Source organism: Ictidomys tridecemlineatus, chromosome 8, assembly GCF_052094955.1.
Source record: "Ictidomys tridecemlineatus isolate mIctTri1 chromosome 8, mIctTri1.hap1, whole genome shotgun sequence".
Taxonomy (NCBI): Eukaryota; Metazoa; Chordata; class Mammalia; order Rodentia; family Sciuridae; genus Ictidomys; species Ictidomys tridecemlineatus.
This window is the reverse complement of record NC_135484.1, coordinates 18,959,937-18,982,931: the sequence shown is the minus strand read 5'-3', so window position 1 is coordinate 18,982,931 and position 22,995 is coordinate 18,959,937. Positions and strand designations below refer to the sequence as shown.

General features: G+C 37.3%; 1 protein-coding gene across 1 annotated transcript in view; it reads left to right on the top strand.

Annotated features, from left to right (window-relative positions):
* Positions 1-22,995, top strand: part of Adgb (androglobin) — a 172,141-nt gene that overhangs the window by 67,345 nt on the left and 81,801 nt on the right. The window contains exons 13-20 of the mRNA XM_078018948.1: positions 4,142-4,271; positions 11,154-11,187; positions 11,929-12,109; positions 12,579-12,642; positions 14,212-14,314; positions 16,644-16,785; positions 18,114-18,228; positions 20,370-20,537. Coding sequence (XP_077875074.1) covers positions 4,142-4,271; positions 11,154-11,187; positions 11,929-12,109; positions 12,579-12,642; positions 14,212-14,314; positions 16,644-16,785; positions 18,114-18,228; positions 20,370-20,537 — 937 coding nt within the window. The remainder of the gene's footprint in view (positions 1-4,141; positions 4,272-11,153; positions 11,188-11,928; positions 12,110-12,578; positions 12,643-14,211; positions 14,315-16,643; positions 16,786-18,113; positions 18,229-20,369; positions 20,538-22,995) is intronic.

Sequence of the window (22,995 nt, the reverse complement as noted above, 5' to 3'; positions counted from 1 at the left end):
CCTTTCTATCAGAAATGTCAAAATAGTGTTGAAGTGCATAGTGATTTACTAGCAAGGAAACTATAGTTTATGTGAAAAGAAGGCTTATTTGTTGTGAACAATATGTGAGTTTGTTAATCTAATCATACTTCAATTATCCCTCAACAGGACTGCAAAAATATAAAATATATGTAAAATTATTTTTTTAAAAATAAAAGCTCTAGACCCCCAAAATATAATAAGCCAAATTAGGAACTCAATAGGTATGTTAAATAGCAAGCTATATGCAGCCTGAAAGAGAATTAGCAAAATGGAAAATAGGTCAGAGATAATACTCAGACTGAAGCATGGAGAAAATGGTGGGGGTGGTGATGAGAGAATATAACAAGTACAGCAAAAGACACACACGACAAGTTGAAAACGAACAGTGCAATGTTTAGTACATATCAAGAAGTACAGAGTGTACCCTCAGAAATAAAGGATGAATATTTGGAAATAATAAGAGTGGTCAAAAGAACCCCAGAAGTATAAAATTAAAGTCAAGATTCAGTAATTCCTGAAAACACCAAGCAATAAAAATACAATGAACACCACAACTAGACACATCATAATCAATCCATGGATAAGCCTAGTGCAATGATATACAGACATAAAATGAAAGCAACACTGCTACACAAAGCAGCAGAGAATGAATCTTGAAAGAAAAAAAAATAGACCAAAGAAATCTGGTGTAAAATTATAGGCTTGTTTGCAATTATTCTTTTAATATGCATTAAGAAAAGAAAAATTTCCAGAATGACACAAGTATTAGAAGTGGTGGTGGCAGTTGTGATATGGAATATTCACCCTACCTGGAAGGTACTCTAGGAGAGCTTTTGGGGTGCTGCTGACACTCAATCCCTTCCTCTGAATGGTGATGATACAACCGTGAAATGTTGAAGTTTTTCAGCAAGTGTATATTATGTGGGCACTTTAAAAAATGTATTTTCCACTCTTTAATAAAAATGGTTGGCCAGCTAATATCTTAAGATATAATGGACACACATCTAATGCCATCAGATGGAACATTAGGCTCTTCTTGGCTATACTATAACCCATGGTGGGATTATAAATTGAGAAGGGAAAAGAGTCTGTTAGTTATACTAACAGACTACTTTTAGGGACACTTTGCATCATACCCAGTTAATTTACATTTCTATAGCTTCTATTTATAATTTTAGAATACTAGAAATGCTCATTACAACTTTTACCTTCAAGGTTCTATGAGTTTTATGAATTTATGATTGAATGCTAAGGTGCATGGGTAGGGACTCCTACACAGTATGGGTAGACAAATATTAGCAGTTAGTAGTGAGAAGCCATGAGGGAGAGGTTAATAAACAGAAAAAAAATTCTTCATTGGTTTTAAAAATCTGTTACTATTACAAATTTGTAAATCTAGTTTTACTCAAACTTTTGTTATAAGTAAATCAATTTCTATGAACATTTTAAATACATTAAATTTATTTAAACATTTTAAATTTTATTTAAAACTTACATATATATATGTGTGTGTGTGTACACACACACACATATGTATATATGTATATATAATTTTCTTTTTGAGGACTTTAAAACCCAAAACTTGTAGGAAAAAAAAAATCTTGGCAAGTATTTAAATCATCACAAAAAAGTCATATAACCAAACTGAAGTATTCATAGACACTTAATTTTTCCTATAGATCATTAATGTTTAAACCAAAATTTTCATTTGACTTTTAACTTAATCATATAGCTAAAATTAAATACTAAGCCATACATTTAAAAGCCTAACTTATTAGATTATGTACCATGCTAAATACGTTTATTTATTACAAAATACCACATACAGTGTCTTAGTTTGTTTCTGCTGCTATAACACAAATATCTTAGATTGGGTAACTTATGAGCAACAGAAATTTATTTCTCACAGTTCTGGAGGCTGGAAGTCCAAGATTATGTGCCAGTAGAGCTGGTGTCTGATGTGGTGCTTCCTGTATCATGGATGACATTTTTTTCTCTGCAATCTCATGTAGTGGAAGGGCCAAAATATACCTTTCTATGGTCTTTTTTGAAAGGCCACTAATCAACTCATGAAGACTCCACTCTCATAACTTGATGGCCTCCCAAATCTCCACCTCAAAATACCATTACTGAAAATTAGGCTTTAACATTTGAATTTGGGGAGATGCAAACCATCAATCTCTAGCATACACATGGATTTTTTTTAAACAATATAAAAAATGTTTATGCTTCACAATTTTTCTAATTAATTTTATTAAAAGTTAATTAAAATTTACTCACTGTATTGTCAGGACTCTCCTGAGAGACAGAATCAATGGGATGGGTAGAGAGATGACAGACAGGTGATAGATAGGTGTGAGGGGATTTGTTGGGGGAGTAGGGTCACACATTTGTGGAAACTGAGAAGTCCCCCAGGTTATCTGTAAACTAAAGAACCAAGGAGGCCACAGTGTGGCTATCCAAGTCCAAAGGCCTCAGAGCCCTGGAAGCCAGTGTTGTAACACTGCATCTGAGGTCAGAGGCTGAGGAAGTGCTGGTGCAAGTCCTGGAATCCAAAGGCCAGAGAACATGGAGATCTGATCTCCAAGGATGTGAAAAGAGGGTGTCCCAGTTCCAGGAGATAAGGAATGAATTTCCTTTTTTATGCTGTTCTGTTCTATCAAGGCCCACAGCTGATGGGTGGTGCAGCCCACACTGAAGGCTGATCATTCCCATTCAGCCCACTGATGCACCTGCCAGTCTCCTCCCAGACACCTTCACAGACACACCATGAGTAACCAGTTAGAGAGGCATTCCTTAATCCAGTCAAGTTAACACCTGAAATTAGCTCTCCCCTCTACTAAGAGTATGATTTTGTTGTCCGAGTAGATTTTGGGTTATCTTTCAGCTGACTGGGTGTGAGTGCTAATCAGAGACTAGCTAGCTATCAGAACTGCAGCTGCAAACCAGCAGGAAAAATTTTCTCACAATTCATATTATACCCAGCTTTGAAGAATCTCTGGGCCCTCGGGAACCATAAATGAGTTGATTTCCTAACCCAGTTCCCTTACCTGATTTTCTTTTACTTCCATTCAGCTTTATTATGTGATTAAGGTGGATGGAAATTCTAATACCTGAAACAGGTGACTTCATGGCTTGATTGGATTCAACTAATCTACTCCCTGCTTGGATCTCTGATGAATTCATCTGCATGTCCTTGCTATCTGGCAGACTCCAGTGCAAAAATGTGAACAGCATCACATCCTATATGAAAGGCAGTGTCCTTAGTCCTGCCTTGCTTTACAATCAGAGTTCCCAGAGCAACATAAGAGCAAGCCCTTTCTTGGGAAGCCCTTGAAAGTGGCCCCTGTAACAACTTGCTTTCCTTGGAAGGAGGCTGTATCTGTAGCAACAGGCCAGGTTTGCCCATTCTGGCCTATGGAAAAATAGGAGTCTCTTAAATATGCTTGTGCTGCACTCTAGTGGCCGATCTGTGTAAACCAGAGAAGTTTAGTTCCAGGTAACAAGTCAACAAGTAAAACTTGAGCTTGTAGTTTAGTTTTGCCAGACATGCTGGGAATATAATTTATAGTTTATAACTTCTGTACCTGTCAAAGTTTATTATTTTTTGAACATGTCTAAATATACATAATATGACACATGTGTTTTTACTGTGCCTGTAAAATTTTAGCTCTGGCAATAGTGATTTGGGGAAATATCAATTATTCAAAAGGAATTACTAAAAATACCATAAATATCACAGTTATGAACTTTAGTGCTCAGCATTTGTAATTAAACTTATGCCTCTGGGCCCTGTTTCATGAACATTACCCTCATAATTAATTAGAGCAATTCTAAATATCTGATTTCTGTTTTGATCATCAACATCCAGATGGTTACCATAACTTTAATATAAATAGTGTTCTAGAGAACTTATATACTGATACATTGACTGATTTTGAATATTTCTTCAGTAGTATCAAAGAAAGGTCATGGTTTAACATGGAGCTTTAAAAAATTCCAGGTTGTAAAAATGGGAGAACAACAAAATGAAGAATATCCAAACTTTCTCTTGTTGAAAAACCATAGTCACTTAAATCTTGAGATTAAAGTTATGGAAGTTTTGTTTTTTCCCCATTAGGCATTACGTACAATCTGTTATTAAGAAAGGGGTAACTCCAGGATCTGGTTTACCTTCTCTCATGGAAAATGATGAAACTATAAGTCACAGCCAGCCAGAATTGAATCAAATAACAGGAATGATTTCCCAGGTATTTGGCCTAACCTTTAGTTACATTCACAGTCATCATGTATGATATTTTTTTATTAATTGTGAAACATAGTATGCATATAAAGAATGTGTATTAGGCATTAAACTGCATAAAGAATTCTATTAAAATAAATTTCTTATTTATCTCTGACTTAGGTGAGAAAATGGAATATTGATCAGTCCCTGTGTGTCTCCTCTGGGGTATTTCCTATCTGTCATTCAGACACTGGTATTAATCAAATCTATACTTTTCTAATTTTGCCGTGGGGTGTGTGTATATGTATTTCCAGAACACACCCAAGTGGCTTACTTCCTCCAAATAGGCCCCACCTCCTGCAGTTTCCACCACCTCCCATAGTCCATTCAATTATGAACTCATCAGTGGATTTATCTATGGAGGAGATCAGAGCCCACACGATCCAATTACTTCCCAATATTCCTACCTCTGATTTCTGCTGCATTGGGGGACCAAGCCTTTAACACATGAGCCTTTGGGAATCATTCCAGATAACTATGACATGAATCTGGAATATAATCAATTGATCATGGAACATTCACTTGCTGAATCTTATAATGAAATGCCGAGGAATTTTCCAGTACGAGTGTAGAAATACCGATTCTATCAGCACTAAATGAGAGTTTTCTTTGTTCTGCACACTGCCCATCATTCAGTACTGTATGATATTTGTCAATCTACTTGGTGTAAAGGGATGTTTTATGTGTAAAATAGGTAATATATTCACATTTTCCAAAATGAAAATAGTGTATTCATTGCTTCTATCTATGTATCTCTCCATCTTAAATCTTCCATAGGAAACTTTTAGAATTTCTTTACGTAAATGCAAAGAAATTAACTAGGTGCAGTGGTGCATGTTTGTAATCCCAGCTACTTGGGAGGCTGAGGCAGGAAGATTGCAAGTTCAAGGACAGCCTTGTAAACATAGCAAGACTCTGTATCAAAAAAAAAAAAAGAAAAAGAAAAAGAAAAAAAGAAAAAGAAAAAGAAAAAAAGAAAAAAGAAAAAACAAACAAAACTGAGAATATAGCTTGGTAGTAAATCACCCAGGCTTCTATCCCAGTTTCATGATAAAAAAAGGGAAAAGAAAGGAAAGAAATGCACACATACAAACACAATATTCCACAACTTCTCTTTATCCAAATTTTTTAAAAAATTAAATATGATAATTTTAATCTATACCTGAGAAATATCTTTATTTCTTGTGCGAATGAACCATAGTTTTTATTCTACCAACCTCTATAAATGCACTCTTGGGTCCTTTCCTACCTTTTCTTACCATAAATAATGCTCCTATGGATGAAGTACATGGTTTGATCAATAAATAAGATTTCATAAGATTTTATTTTGGTTATTGTCATATCCTTCCTAGGCTTGGTATTATTCTGCATTCACGCCAGCATGCATGAATATTTTCTTACAGCCTCACAGAGAGGATGGCAAATTCTATTTTCAATTTTTGTTAAGCAGATTGGTAAGGAAAAGTAGATTATTTTCTTTTAAATTTCTACTTAACTGATAATGTGGCTGACATCTTCCTGTATGTTGACTGCCATTTCTGTGTGTGATTCTGTGAAGTACTTGCTTTTGTCTTTTCCCTACTTTGTCTTTTCTCTTGATTCGATGTTTTTCTTTTTTTATATCTTTTATTGATTTTATGTTTTTAAAATACATGACAGCAGTGGAATGCATTAGAATTCTTATTACACATAAAGGGCACAATTTTTGATATCTCTGTATATAAAGTATGTTCACACCAATTCATGCTTTTATACATGTACTTTGTGGGGTTTTTTGCATTACAATTCTTAATACACATATTTACCACGATTTTTCATATCTTTGTTTGTATATAAAGTATGTTGACACCCAACTCAAGTCTTCATACATGTATTTTGTAGAATGATGTCTATCACATTCCACTGCCCTTGCTAATCCCCTGGCCCCTCCTTTTCCCTCCCACCCCTCTTCCTTATCTAGAATTCATCTAATCCTCCCATGCTCTCCCTCCCTACCCCAGTATCAAAGAAAACATTCAGCATTTGTTTTTTTGGGATTGGCTAACTTCACTTAGCATTATCTTCTTCAATGCCACCCATTTTTCTGCAAATACCATGATTTTGTTGATTTGGTGTTTTTCTTTACCAATTCATAGATGCTCTTGGTGCAATAGAAACAGTTACCCTTTACAAATTATATGTGTTGTGGTATGTTTTATCCAGGTTTTTGTCTAATCTTTTCACTCTTCTTATTGTCTTTTTCTTTTTAATCTATTTCTAATTGACAAAATAGCACATTTATCATGTACAACATGATATTTTGAAATATGTATATATTACTGAATGGCTGAATTGAGGTAACCAACATACTTAACATATGTTTTGCTGTGGGAACACTTAAATTCTACTCTCTTAGCAATGCTTAATAATCTGATACATTATTATTAACTACACAGTCACTGTGTGGCACATTAAACCCCTTAAGCTTATTCCCATGCTCTAAAAAATATAAAATTCCTCTAATCACTATAATCCACAAAACACATCTGCTATTGTATAAACGTCAGTTTTTATCTTGGACACATCATCTCCTGGATTCCTCTGAACTCTTCTTTTCATACAAAACTAATGACTGGCAACTGTCCTCTTGAGACTTCCTTCTGTCTCCCTCTGATGGGTTTATTTGGGAAGACCATGTCTTCTTTTTTAGTTTGTACCCTAATTTTGGTGCAGTACATCTTCCAATACCTCCTACAATAAGAAGTAAGAGAAGTAATATTATGAGCACTTGTATGCTTGAAGGTACCTATATTCTACCTTCCCACCTGGTTGATATTTGGGCAGGATATGAAATTCCAGTTTGGATGTCATTTTCTTCATAATTCTGAAGGCCGTGTTAGTACCTGTCTTCTACTTTTACTCATTGCTCTTGACGATACAGGTGACATTCTGATTCTTCATGTGTGTGCCACTTGCTGCGCCACCTCTAGAAAGTTTCAGGATCATCTTTTCTTTCTTGGCACAGTATAATTTCACAATGATTGTCCTGGGTCTGGATCTCTTTTGGCATGAATCTCTTTTGGGTGTTCTGTGAGGTCCTTGGGAAGTTATGCTTTTCAGTTCTGAAGAATTTTCTTACATTGTTTCCTTGAGAATTCCTTCTTATTTTCTGTGCTTTCTTGATTTTCTATTATACTCACAGCCTCTCAATTTACCCACTAATGTGTTTGAATTTTTTCCCTTTCTTTTTCATCTATTTGCCTTTACTTTAGATTCATAATAAAAATGTTTAGTTGTGCTAAAATACCCATAACATTTGTCATCTTAACTTTTTCAAATGTACAGTTCAGTAGCATTGAAGATATTCACATTGCTGTATAACCAATATGCAAAACTCTTTTCATTTTTAAAGGCTTAAACTTTATCTCTAAGCAACAACCTCCTTTTCTCTTCTCCCAGATCCTTGAAAACTGCCACTCTGCTTTCTGTCTCTATTCACTTTCCTGCTTTATGTACCACATATAAGGGGGAATCATGAAGTATTTGCATTTTTGTGACTGGCTTATTTCCTCTAATATCATGTCACATTTGTGATTGGTGTTAGAGTTTATTTTCCTTCAAAGGCTGAATAATATTCCATTATATGCATACTGTTTTAGTCAGGGTTCTCTTGAGGAACAGAATCAGCAGGAAGTATAATTATAAAAAGGGGACTTATTAGTTTGGTTTACATGACCAAAGGCTGGATAGTCCTCATTGGCTGTCTTCAGGTGGAGAGCTGGAAGAACCAGTAGCCCAAGAGGCTGAAGCCTCAGGACAGGAGGGATCAATGGTGATACCCTAGTCTGAGACCAAAGACTTCTGGTGAATCACTGTCAGAGTCCTCTTTGGAAGAGTGAAGAAGTGATAATCGGATATGCTCAGACAGTTGCAGCAGCAATCAAGAACCAGTTCAAGAAGAATCAAGCTTGAATTTGGTGCTTCCTCCTTGTTCTCCCAACTTTTATTCCATCTAAGCCATCATCCTATTGGGCTGTGCTGCCCACACTTAGGGAGGGTCTCCATTTCAGCTGGCGATCCCACATGCCAATCATTCCTAGACACACTCTCATCCACACATCCATAATTCTCTAATCATGGGCATCTCCTAATCCAATCAAGTTGACAATTCAAATTGACCATTACTCATACACCACATTCGAAATATGCATTCATCCCTCAAAAGACTTTTGGGGGGCTTCCACCTTTGGGCTGTCATGGACCAGGCCTCCATAACATGGTCACATACACCTTCCTTTGAGACTCTACTTTCAGTTCTTTCAGCAGGTCTCAAGTGTTCCAGTTTCTCCACATTTTTGGCGACTCTTGTTATTTCCTGTGGGTTTTATTTTATTTTGTTTTGTTTTCCATGGTAACTATCCTCCTTGGGGTGAGTTGATGTTTCATTTTGGTTTTAATCTGCATTTCCCTGATGAGTAATGAGTTTGAAAATCTTTTCATGGGCTATTTGCCATTTGTATATCTTCTTTGGAGAAATGAGTATTCAAGTCCTTTGCCTATTTTTTGTGGGGGAGCACAAGAGATTGAACGCAGGGGACCTTCACAAACGGAGCTCCATCTCCAGCTCTTTTTCTGTTTTTTATTTTGAGACAGGCTTTTGTTAAGTTGCTGGCCTCAAGCTTGCAGTCTTCCTGCCTCCGCCCCTGAATCCCTGGGATTACAGGCATGCGCCTAGCACCTTTATCTATTTTTTGATAAGGTTGTTTGGGGGTTTCATTGTTGCTGTTATTCTTTGGAAAATTTCTTAAGTTCTTTTTGTGATACTTATCATATACATGATTTGCGAGTACTTTTTCTCACTCTGTAGGTTACATTTTACTATGTGGATTGCATCCTTTGATGAACATTTTGTTTTGCTTTTGTTTTGACATTCATTTTTGCTATTGCTACTTCAGGGTCACCAAGATCCGGGGATTTCCCTCTGGATTTTTCTCAAAGTTTTATAGTTTGTCTCTTCATCTTTTGTATTCACTTTAAATATAACCTTTACATATATAACCTGTTAGATATAACCTTTCTATTGAATTTGCTTCATTATCCTATTTTCAATTTTGCCGAACTCTATTTTTTATTACTTTCTGTAAAAGTTTCTTATTTGATAGATGAATATCCTCCTCTCTTTATGATATCTCTGATATCATTATTTTTTAAATGCCCCCTATTGCTGTTATTGTTCTTGACTCATCTGTATTTATTGCCCCTTAAACAGAATGTGTCTTGGGGACTGCATTTCCATTCACAAGCCTTATTGAATTACTTCTCTAGCAAACTGTATCCGTCAGTAGACCAGACCAGATCTTTTGTCACTGAAGTGTTTGTTCCAAGGTAGACCTTGATGTTTAAAAGAAATATATTTGTTAAAATTGCTTGAGTGTCATCTTCTCAGGATCCACTTTTTAAGCTTTCCGTTCCCTGTAGTTACTCTTTGTGCATGTACTCATCCTCTAGAACTAAGCATGCCAAACTGAGGAGAACCCTCCGGGCTTGTTTTCCAAAGGAAAGTATTTAGAGGAGCAAAACTGTAACCCTAGCTGTGCTATGATGCTCCCTATGGTTTTTATGAATCTCCTCATTCAAACTCTTGACTCTTTTTTTTTTTTTGTAAAAAACCTTGACTCAACTCAGGATATTTTATTGCACATGAATACATAAGGAATTTAAGATGCTAAGATCTTTTGATTGGAAGCAGAATGTGGCACAGCTCAGCTTGTCAACTGGTGGCTTTAACCTAGGCGAATTAGGGATGAGCAAGATTGAATTGGAGGAGAGGCTGGCTCCAAATGTCAAAATCCCTATGTTTTTTTTGTTTGTTTGCTTTTTTTTTTTTTTTTTTTTTTTTTGCTGCTGGATCAGTTTCTTCAATTGAGAGTCCCCTGATCTTCATCTGAGGGGAACCACAGGGATATATGTCTATCCATGTTAAAGCCCAAGGCCAAGCAGCACAGAGGAACTTGAAGTCTCAACACTCAGCTTGTGAACTTTCATTTAAACCTTCTGGTTTCTGTACACTAAGCTCTCCTGCTTTCCACACTTCTGTGAATTCAGACCTAGAGATTTCTCATTTCTCCATGAGGAACTTTCCAGTGTCTGGTTTAGGCAGAAGGGATTAGAGAGAAGTGGAGCTCCTTATACAGTCAAATCAATCCATTTCCATGTTTCTAGCTCATTTCTCATTCTCTCCTCTTCAAATACCTGCTAATTGTTTCTGGGGTCCTAAAGACAGAAGTGCTTCAAACTAGCACTCAGTATTTTGTTATTTCTACTCTTGTATTTCTTCCAATCACTTTATATCATCCAAACTATTATATACCACCCATAGTCAGTCTAGAAAAATTTACATCATTTCATTTTTCTACATTTATGTTAGTTGTGTTCCAAATAAAACAGAGTTGTACATATGAATTCAACATGATTTCTCTATTAAAATATTCAGGAACCATTTTTGTAAATGAGACCAGCCTTTCTGGGTTCTGTACACTAATTGACACTCATACTCTCAGTTTCTCTGTATTTATGGAAGTTACCTCATGACAAGTGGTATTATTGTTTTAACTTTTATTATATAAGGTTTTATCATTTTATAAATTCATATATTCTGTTTAATATCAGAAGCTTAAATCTTCAGCTGATGACTTAATTGCATTCACACCTTTTGAATTTTAAGATTAAAAATCAACTATCTGTTGTATAAGTTTTAGTTCAGTTTTCTAGAAATGTTAAAAAATCTTAAGAGCTTTGATGCTTCGCATAGCTGTAGTGTTTTGTTGCACTAAAAATCATTTCTTAATATGTTCCTTTCATTTCACAGGGTAATACTTCATCACAAGTTGGAGTTGGAAAAGGTGAGTTAATCTTTCATGGTTTTTTTTCCCCCCCAGTAAACACTGCAGCACACAGGGGTCTCTCCTCCACAGTGCTTCTGCATCTCCCCTGATTTTTTGAGTCTAATCTGCTTTGGGCTAGGAAAAGTGAGATATATTTTTACCTGTTTAATTTAATGTTTAATTCAAATTAAAAATGAAAAGGATCTGATGTGGATCGACACGTAGAGCCCATGCCTTCCTATGTGTGCACAACATGGTCAAAGTGTTGACATGACATCATGTGTCATCTTCAGCTGCTGAACCAAGACTCAAATAGAATGCAGATCCAGAAAGATGTCATGTGGCATGTAGATACACAAAATGTTGGTTTAAGAATTCTACAGGAGCTGTATGACAATGCTTTACCAATACCCAAGGAGACCCAAAATCATGGGCTACTGGGAACTCTTAAATGGCGTACTGAAATGCTTTTGTGGCAACAGATCTGTCAAGTTTTCACTTTGCTTTCTGTTTTCTGAGCCTTCTTCGCTTATGTGAATATATTTTAAGTACATAAGCTAACTGATGTTGTAACATCACAATTTTTGAAGAATGTGTTCACAAATTTATCAATGATTCAAAATTTCTGAACATGCTAATCTGCATAGAATTTAGGTTCAAATTCACCTCCATGTATGAGATGTGTCTCCATAAACTTGAGGTCTGTATGTAAATGATTATCTCATTAAATGTCTCCCCTCCCCAAATAAAAATGGACAGATGAACAAATAGACCTTGGATTGAATGACACCCATCAAATTGATGGTACTGGTTTGGAAAAGGATGCCGTCAGCCAGATAACAGAAATACATGAAAAATCACAGGAAGAACTTGTAGCAATAAATAATGGTGTTTCTAAAGAAATATGGTTAGATTTTGAAGACTTCTGTGTATGCTTTCAGTAAGTATTCAGATGGGAATCATCAGACCCTACTCTGTTGGATAACTCCTTAGCTGCATTATTATACCAATATACATTAGGATTTATTTTTGTACTTAATGTAATAGTTATATTGTTTATTAATTCTTAAGCTATCATTAAAGAGTTAAGCCATATTTAGCTGGGTGTTGGCCTATCAAATAACAGTTTTGAAAGGAAAAAATGGATGTTTTGATTATCCACACAGTACATTAATAACAAAACCCATCCTAGATCAGTTTCAGTTTCTCCTCAAGATTTGTTTGTTAAGAGACACATAAATTTTTCACTGAATCATTTTTGTCCATTTAGGGAAACTGATTCAATATTTCTTTCTATAATTTTTAAACGTTCTATCTCTGATTATTTGATTTTGAGTCTAAGAACCTGAACATGTGGTACATGTCTTTTCATGTGATGAAAATAACCTGTTTTAAATATTTTTCTTCAGGAATATATACGTATTTCACAAGCCAAGTTCTTATTGCGTTAACTTTCAAAAGTCAGAATTTAAGGTAAATATATTATCTCTTACTTTTAACTTTATACCCCTAAGTTTTTAGTTGAATCTCACTAGGAAAAACACATTCAAGTTTCTCAAGTATCTGAACTTTTCAGCCCTTATCAAAACAATAAGACTCCACAAGCTCAAGTCCCTAAATGTGATCCACATGTGGCCATGTTGTAGTGGTTAAATCTGGGGATGTATTATGATACAAATTCACATAAAGGAAAAAATGATTTGGGAATAAAATAAAGAGATGCATAAATAAATTTGTATTTGGTTTTAATTGGTATTTAGTGAAGAGTATTGTAATTGCTCAGCCACAAGCACATTGTCCCTACCATGTCTGGTTTGGTGGGATATTTTCCCATATTCTTTACTTTTTCTAGCAACTTTTTGCTTTCATCCTTCTTTTCTTCATCCAGCTGATGTCTAGAAGTCCTATAGAGCAGAAAAGGTGTCCTTGACTTTCCCTGGCTAGGACATCAGGTCCACTAGCAGGACCTCATGCTTTCTGCAGCTCTGTGCTTACCCAGGTGTGACCTTCTGACCATCCCAGCTGCCTGGTTCCTTCTCTGCACCCTTCCTGCCCCTCACTTGATGTTAGCAACTTTAGAAAGACTGTTTTTGTTTGCTACTGCAAGACTTTCATGGAATTATATAAAAACTCATTAAGACATCGTTTAATAAGTTGATTAACAAATACTACTTTGAGTGGAATTTGGAGGATACTATGAAATGTATCCTCAGGGACTAAATTGTACTGATACAAGAACCATACAGCTTCTGATGATAATCCCACAAGTCCATTAGCAGTATGCGGAGGCAGTGGAAATAAGAAGAACTTTAAATTGCTCATAATAGATTAAAAAAAAATGTAAGCAGGCAGAGGAAAACATTTTGAGCATTCTTTGAAAAGTGTTCTGTAGCTGGTTACCTGCTCTGAAAGGAAGATTAGGATCTTTGTCCATAATTAGGGATATAGTGCCATATAGACACTGAGATCATAAGTAGCTTTTATGTCATCATTTCCAGGGACCTTCTCAGTACTGTATTGCATCTCCAAACTAAAAACCCAGTCGGTGGCATTAGCAAGCAATGGGTGCATTTCTGAATATTTTGTGAAAAGAAGGAAAAGAGGGGTTTTGTTTATTTTAATCACATATGTCCCTGCACACTACCTGTACACATCCCCATTAGACATTTCCATTTTCTGCCAAGTTACTCTGTGGCCTCACCACCTATCAGCAACTCATTCTCTGAGCTCTCAGCTCCTTGCCCTTGCATTTCTGGAGTAAGAAGATCCTTTTTCTTTACCCCGGTAAAAAGTTTTGCTTCTCTTTCATATGGTGGACTGTCTCCCTGAGTCCCCATAGACCCAACCACTGCAGACTATTTCCAGCATTTACCCAGTAGGATTTTTTCATATTATTAAGCCCATAAAGTAGTATGATGTTTGGAATGCAGTAAGTTTCTTTCAAACAGCAGACATTATACTATATATTATCAATAGAAGCAGAAAATAGTGGCATGAATGGACTGGTAATAAGTACAATGATTGACATCTGATTTCTTGCAGTTCTCAGATGAACGTGTATCCTATTATCTGTTTGTGGATAGTCTAAAACCTATTGAGCTACTGGTTTGCTTTTCTGCACTGGTACACTGGGGGGAATCTGGAGGTAAGAGGGCCCTGGGGAAGCAATTGTGCAAATGTGCAGGTCACATGCAGTTGGTCAGAGAACACTTGATCATAATTTTAGGCATAGATGAAGGAGCTTCCTCTCTTCCTAGAATTTCTCAAAAGTCATTCAGGAATACCTAGGCCACCTCCTCTGATGCTTTCTCTGCATGGCACAGAGGACTGCTCACTCCTGACATGTGCTCCTCTCCTGGTCACAGTTGTCTGTTCACATCCTGTTTTTCTTGTCATTATTTTTTTTATTTTTTCAACATCTATTAAAATCATGAACCCTTTCTTCTTTTATCTGAAAATTTGAAGGATCCTTTCCTCCATTCCATGTTGGCTTTTGCTATGGTTCACATGTGGTTCATCCATCCCCCAGAGGTCCATATGCTAGAGATGTGGTCCCCAATGTGGTGATTTGGGGTAGAGGAACCTTTAAGGGGTGGGACCTATTGGGAAGTGACTAGGTCACTGGGGATGCTGCCCTCAGAAAGGATTAGTCCCATGGAATGAATTAGTTTTTATAAAAGTGGGCTGTTATGAATGGAGCCCACCTGTCACCCCAACCCTGCACATGGCCAGGTTCCATATTATTTATCTCACAGTCTGTAGGTTCTTAGGCCTACAGACTGTGAGATAAATAATCCTCTTTACTTTATAAAGTACCCAGCCTTGAATATTTTATTATAGCAGCATCAAATAGACCCATACAACCTCTTACACTCATGATTAGACTGTAGACTATCTTTACCACTGGTGTGTCATCTTAATTGTGTTCCTTTCAAGCACCCACTCTATGACCACTGCCCGCTGACTCTCAAATTCATTCTCTAGAACTCCCAGCTCTACAGTTCTTGACCTGCCAGGGTTTCTATTCATGTACTCTACCACTTCTCTGTCCATCAATCTCCTTGTGTCCTTTTCTCTCCCACCTCCAATGTGAATTTTATGGCCCCCACTATAATGATAGCTTTGCTCACACCCTAAGCACACTTGTTCTTACCCTCTCTCATCTTGCTTTCCTGATAATAATCCCAATATTGGTTAAATTTAACTCAATTTCCATCCTGTGCTTGTAACAGAGTAACTGAATATGATTGGAGAAGGTGAAACAAAAAACAAAACCCTGGCTAGCCCGCTTCACTTTGGGGAGCTCAAATCTTCACAAGACCTATAAATTCTGCCAGCATTTCTTGATGACATTTCAGCCCTTTAAATCTCTATTTTCAGATTTTCAACCCACACTTTTACCTTCATTCGTTTTCAGCTGATGGCTATGCTCCTGACTTCAATGAAGAGATGGAGGAAATTAGACATAAGCTTAGAAAATGAGCCTCTTATCTTCCCACAGTCAATGCCCAGCACTCCAGTGTGCTGCCTTCCTGCTGTGGGTGGGCTGTACCCACTCCTTTCAAGGCCAGCACATTGCACACACAAAAGCATCATTCTTTAATTCTGGATCCTGTTTTGTTAAAGTATTTATTTTGAACTCATTAGCACCTAGGGCTGCAGGTGTTCAATAGCTATGCACTGAATGCTTACTGTTGCTTACTGTTGAGGACGAGGACTTTTATTTTCCACCAGGGTGTTGCCAGTGATTCCAGTAGGGTCTAGCAAACAGCAAATAACCAGTTAATATTTGTATAATTAACTTCCCAAAATTCAGTGATCTGATAAAATATGTCTAACTCACCAATATCTCTTAGGTCACCATGTCCTAGAACATTCCAGGTCATATTGTAGCCTTGAGCGTTTTCTGGATATAGGGCAAAAAGTATTTCATCTTTAGCCATTGGTGAAAACTAGTTCATATTCTTTATCATGTTAAGAAGAAAACTTGCTAAGTTTGTTAATTACTTTCAATCTCAACATAAACTCAAACACTGACAGTCAAATTTAGATGAACAATGGGCTACTTTGATTTTCTTTGACACTATCTTTGAGAAATCCCTTGCTGCCCCCAGATGTTGGGTATTTCCTTTTATTACCATTGTATCTTGGAAGGTATCATAATTACTGCCATAAAGATAAGAAAATGATGATCTACTACAATAAAACACCTGCCTATCATCTTTTCATAATATTCCTGCTCAGTACTTATTCACCTGAGGCAATGATAATGAGGAAGCAGACAGAATAGGGAGGAGGATCAGGGTTCCAACTAAGCGTTCCTTCCAATAATTATTTATTTGAAGTAGATTTTTGAGAATATCTCTCATATCTGAGTTATTACTATTATATTGCTACTGGCCAAAAAACAATAGTGGTGAAGGTCAACTGTATATTTACATCCAAATTTCATTTTATTTTCACTTTTCCTATAGGCTTAATGAAGGACAGCCCTCCCATAGAGCCAGGCCTCCTAACCGCTGAGGCGATTTCTTGGAAGTCTCTGAAGCCACGCAGCCTTGTTCTGAAGATCCACACGTATGCCGCTAAGGCTGCAATGTTGCGCTTGCCTGTCGGGTATGGAGTGACTTGGTTTCCCCACCTTGAATCTTAGAAAACCCTTTAAACCTCTGATTCATGAAGAAGTGAACAATACAAACTAACTCCAGGATATTGATACCCCAAGCAATTTCAAAATGCACACATCTACCCTTCAGATCCTTGAGAGAAATAATTCCATGAATAAATAAATTTAGAGCAATCATACACAGGCCACTCTTTTGGAAAATTCATCATTGCCAATAATTTTGGGAACTCATTTGGTTAAGAAAACTGCTCAGACTCATTTAAACCAGAGATTTCTAATATTAATTAGTAAAGAAATCCATTTTTTTCTCATGAATCTTAATGTGTTCCTTATTTCCATTTAAACATAGTTGAGAAAGAGCATCTCTCCCTTCCAGTCTGGAGTTCCACCTGTGGTTATTTTTTGTTGGATGTTATTTTTAATTAAGGTAAAGGTGGCTAAATGTATCACACATTCCATTGTAAAAAAAAAATACATAAGGAGCATGGCTTCTTGATTTTGGTAAATAAAATTCAGAACATGTGAAATATTTTCACCTAATTCCCCCCCCCATGATTAATTATGCTAATTCTATGTGATCAATATAAACCAATGGCTCTGGTGCAAAAGGCAAAGCCTACATAATGAAATCAAATGCTAAACTAATATATGGCAAGCATTTCGGATTTGCAGAAAATGATCAATTTTAAAACTTCACCATTTCTCACTTCTGCCCTAAAACTCTAGGAGAAAAGATTCTCCCAAGTTACTTCAAACACGCAATCGTTGACACAACCAAGGACAGAGAATTAGTAAGAGTTCTCTTGTGGCCACATTCCCCATCCCACAAGCCCCGTCCATCAACATGAATGCCCCTGTTCTCAGTAATATTGCAGCTGGTAGCTGATATGCTATTAACTTACATAAAATGATGCATTTTTTTAGAAAAAGACTGTAAAATTGACAAAACCCTATAGGCACATAATTTGTTGTTGTTGTTGTTAGGAAAAAATCAAAGCTAGTCTTTCAGAATGTGAGTGGAATGTGTGGGAGGTATCTCTAGCATGTTCAAGTTTGTCATTTGGCATAACTATTTTTGTCCTATGTAATTAGTCAAATATATATTCCATGATCCCCAAGAGTTTTTTTTTTTTGAGTGAAGATTCAAAGTTCTTTGTCCCATCTATGTAAAAAAAAAAAATATATATATATATAGTAAAACTCAACGCTTCAGAGACCTTTATCCTAGTTTGAGTTTCAAGTTGTTCTCGAATAACTAATAAAGGCAAACATGACAGCAGAGGAGGCAGCTGGTCCTCACAGAACCCATTCCCTTTAGGAGACACATGCTGCTCTTCACCGTGTACTCCCCAGTGGGACACTCCGTACATGTCTGCAGCATGGTGACCTTCGTCATTGGGGATGAAGATGTGGTGCTGCCCAACTTTGAGCCGGTAAATATCTTCGCAACTGCCTTCTGTGTGTGTGTTATCTTCAAAGATTTTGAAGGAAATTCTATCTCCATTTTTCATTTACTTTTTGCCCTTTTAAACTATTTGGTATATTCTTTATGAAATGCCTAACTGCAATTTGTATAGTGGACAATCTAAATTCTGTAGAGATATAAATAAAATAATTTAATTTTCCTCCAGTGACTGTCCTGACCTCTTCTCTGTTGAGTCCCTTTTCACATCTGTTGACTTCTCAGGGAGGTCTCATAAAGTCATTGTTCCTTTTTGGAATAAACAATCAGTACAGTGCTGTTTGATATGGTTTAAGAAATGGGTATGTCCCTGGGATTCAGAAGGCAAAGGGCTCATGGGAGTTTCTGTTGCCACTTTTTCTTGGTCTCTTCTTGATTTCTCTTGCTTCTCTGCTCTGACAGGGCCAGCAGGGCCAGCACCTCTTCTGAAGTCTTCTCTTTGCTGTAGATCTTTTCTCTGCCTATGTGCATTTGGGGGAAGCCTAAAATATGGCCCTCCCCACAGCATAATTCCTGGTACTTTCTCACCTCTAAGAACTCCTCCCTAACAGCCAAAACAAAACAAAATAGATCCAACTCCAAGTGAACAGCCTTGTACTGATGGGGGGCTCTATGCCAGCCAGCAAGTCTGCTAGCAACAGTGAAGCTCAAGGGCAGCTTCCCTGCCTCACTCACCCTCTCTCCTCTCTCCACTGTGCCATGTCAGGGACACCATGTCTTTTTGAGGCACAGAAGGAACATGAGCAAGTCCATCTTATATGCAGGTGCCCCTTATTTGCTTGACTATATTTATCTGCTTATTTCAAATTCTTATCATTTTAGAATAATTTGGCTTCCGATGATCTGTTTTATCTAGTTTTTCGTCTTCCTGCAGGTGATTTAACTCCCTAAGGACTTAATTGTTTTGGTGTGTGAGCTCGTTTCCTTGGAGGTACCATTTCTGTGTCCTGTAAAGATTATTAGGACTCAAGCCAGTACTCATGGCTCTTGATCCTACTGAAGAGACAAAGAAGGACAGACTGACCCCAGGGTAGGGGGACTCATGCTCCTCAGGGTCCTGAGTAGTCATTCTCTCTCTCTTTCTTTTTAAATTTCATAGATTTTACTTTTAAAAATTGATTTTATTTTTAAAATACATGACAATGGAATGCATTACAATTTTTATTACATATATTGAGCACAATTTTTCACATCTCTGTTTGTATATAAAGTTACGTTCACACCAAGTCATGTCTTCATACATGTACTTTGGATAATAATGTCCGTCATTCTCAATGCTGCTACTTACCCAGACATTGTCTTGGCCACAAGTTCCCCTTAAGGGGAATCACTGCTTCCAGGAGCCTCTTTAAGACTGGGACTTGGAAGAGGTAAAGGGGAGGTAAATTCACTAAGATAGCATCAGTGTCTCACCCCAGTGAGGCATCTGTGCTGTCCAGGAACACGTGCTGAGCCATTCCACAGTATTTCTGCAGGCAACCAAGATGCAAATGGTGGCACTGTGATGCACCCTGAAAAGAGGTAAAGCTGACTTCATGGTTCTCCCCTGGCCTTGCTCTGTTCCTGCGCCTCCAAGTACCTGCAAGGCAACCACCACTACCCATCACACACCACGCAAGACAGTCTTCCATCACCTCAGGGAGTTCTCAGATTTTTAAAAATATAAATTATTTTCTGAAACCTCTGTCTTCCTCTTGCTCTTCTTGTTTTCTCAGAATTGATAGCAAACAGCCCGAGCTAGCTCACCCTCTCGGTTTTTTTGTTTGTTTTTATGGTTTTCTCCCAACAATTTTCTGTGCCCCTCAATCCTCAAACCCCACTTGGTTTTTGTCAAACTAATTCCTTGCCATCCTTCTGAACTAAGTCTGGATGTTAATACTGTGTGGAAATCTTCCCTGACCTCCAGTGTCAGCTAAGTATCCCTCCTGTGTATGTACCACTGAGACTACAGTGTCTAGTAGAAAGGCTTTGATCAAGTAAGTTCGCCACAGATAGCTGCTGGGTCAACCACATAGTTAAAATTTGTTTTCCCCCCAGAAATCAAATTTTTGTAAACTTAATTACACCTCAATAAACTCAAGGTTGGCTCCTATATATTCTTCATTTTTATAGGAGAGCTACCGATTCACAGAACAGGCTCTGCTTATTATGAAAGCTGTTGGAAATGTGATTGCTAATTTCAGAGACAAGGTTAGATTATCTGCAGCTCTGAAGGATCTGCAAGCGGCTCATTACCCTGTGCCTCTCCACGACAAAGAGCTCATGGTCCAGCACTTCAGGGTAAGCTTGTCCCAGATGGGATGTTCCTGAAGAGGGGCTTTCTATTTGAAATGCAATATATTATTTCAGGTGACCTCTAGAATCTGAACCTGAGAAAATATTCTGGATGGAGGTAATTTATTTGGGAAGAGATTTCAGAAAGAAAAAATGAGGGAGTGAAAAGAAGAGAATGAGAAAGAGGAAGAAATTGGTTAAAGAACATGGCTTTTGCTGCAATGGACTACTGGGCCTCCATCATCCTTATGAACCATAGGTTGTCCCTCAGAAGGGTGGAGAGACTAAGACCCTTGCCCACCAGCTGTTTCCCTATTGATACGTGGTTGCCCGTGGGGACTTTAACTTTCTCTCAAGTAGAACCTGTGTCTCTGCCAGGGCTAAGTAGCATTCTGGCTTCACCAACAGCCAGGAGGAGTAAAGCGCAGGGGCTTCCTGGTGGCCTCTTGACAAGGGAGACTGAGAGCATACTTGAACCCTACACCCTAGCCGCGCAGCAGTCAAGTGGACATATGTTTGCATTTTTTAACCTTGACATTATTGACTTGTTAGGCTAGGTAATTCTTGTGATGGGGCTGTCTTGTGCACTGCAAGATGTGAAAGAGCATCACAAGTCTCTACCCTCTAGTCGCCAGTAGCATCCAATTGTGACAACTGAAAATGTCTCCAGACAGAAAATGATCATAAAAATGGGAAGTTATACTCCATGTATGTATGATATGTCAAAATACATTCTATTGTCACATATAACAAAATACAATCTATTGTCATATAAACAAAAAAAATAGAGAACATGCAGTTAAATTTGAATTTAATGTAAACAAACAGTATGCACCATATTTAGTACAGGCTTATAACAAAAAATATTTCTAAAAAGTATTCATATTATTCGTTATTCAAATACAAGTAGATATGGGGTATTATTGAAGAAACAATTGAAAACAAAATCTTCTCTCCAACCTAGAAGACCTTTTTACCAAGACAGAAAACACATTTTCTATTGAAGAAAACAGGATATGATCAACACCACAGGCAATCAGCTAAGAGATTGCAAAGACAAAAAAAACTCATCTTTTTCTGAAGTCAACTAGGTGCAGTCCCCCATACATACTCTAGAGGCAAAAGGCAGGGAGGTCTCAAGTAAAAAGACCCAATGGCCCCATATGTCACACATAGTTCATCCTAAATTCCCTAAGCATCAGGGGTGTCCATTTATGTTAGTTAACTGTCTTTTTGCAAAAGAAAAAATGAGTTTTCCCCACATTTCAGACAAGGGGCAGTTTTGTAACTTAAGCATAGTACCCACCAAAGTCAGACTCCTACCCTCCCAAAGAAACTGGAAGGTGAGGGAGTTATCTTCCTTGATGACAACATTTCAAAGAGCCGGTTCCCAGGTCCTTAAGAAAGACATTTCTGGAATTCAAAGCTGGAAGAGGCTTATTTACCTTTTAAAAAGAAAGAAAGAGCTTAGAATCATGTTTTCTAAAGTAAATACCCCAAGAAAATGAGTGGGGCTCTTATTTTAAATGTGCATTTGCCTCTACAGTGTAGTATATTTTACCCAGCGACCTTACTTGGGAGCAAGTCAACACTAGGTGAGACTCATTTACCTAGGGCAAAATTACAAGGAATAATTACAAGAAATGCTTGCCAAGATCCAAAAAGCACTACATATTGGTCTTAGCTCAATAGATGGACACTCTCATACCAAGATGACTTCTTACTTAGCCTTTCATTTGCCATTCCAATTACCAGGAATTCAATTCTATCTATAGCAAATTTTAGGACCACTGGGTACAAGACTATTCTCAAAGGTTAAATATCCTCACTGTATAGCCTGTTTGTTGGTCCAAGAGTATGTTAGACTGGATTGCATGTTTATAAATCATATCTTCTACAACTTTCTGGACAGTGATACTCATTCCTATGGTAGCTGTCAATTCTAGGAAAGATGAATCTATGACCACCTTGTTGGAAATACATGGAAACTCACTTGCCACCAAGTGACTGGCTGGACTCCTCAGAGGATGTCACAATATCAAGCACCATGTCAAGGATAGTCAGTTGCTGTTACTGACAGGTTAGATGACCACGTAGAGGAGAGAGAGACTGTGCAGTAGGGCCATGGGTAGTCAGCATCTCTGCTCCCCATGACTTTGTGCCTGGGCCTGTCATGGCTAACCCTGATTTAATATATAAAGGGTCCTCATGCATGCATCCCTTACAAAAAGGGGGGTGGTTCTGGTAACAAAACATCTCCGTTATATATTTTAAAAGTTGTATACCCATGTGACATGCTGAAAAACCTTACTAAATATATCTGCAAGAACTTTTTCAATATAAAATAATATACCTGTATGATAAGAAAGTGATAAAAACTCTAAGCAACATATTTTTTTGTTTTCTACCATATTAAACAATGATGTCTTTCTAGCATCTTTTAACAATGAAATATGGTGTTGAA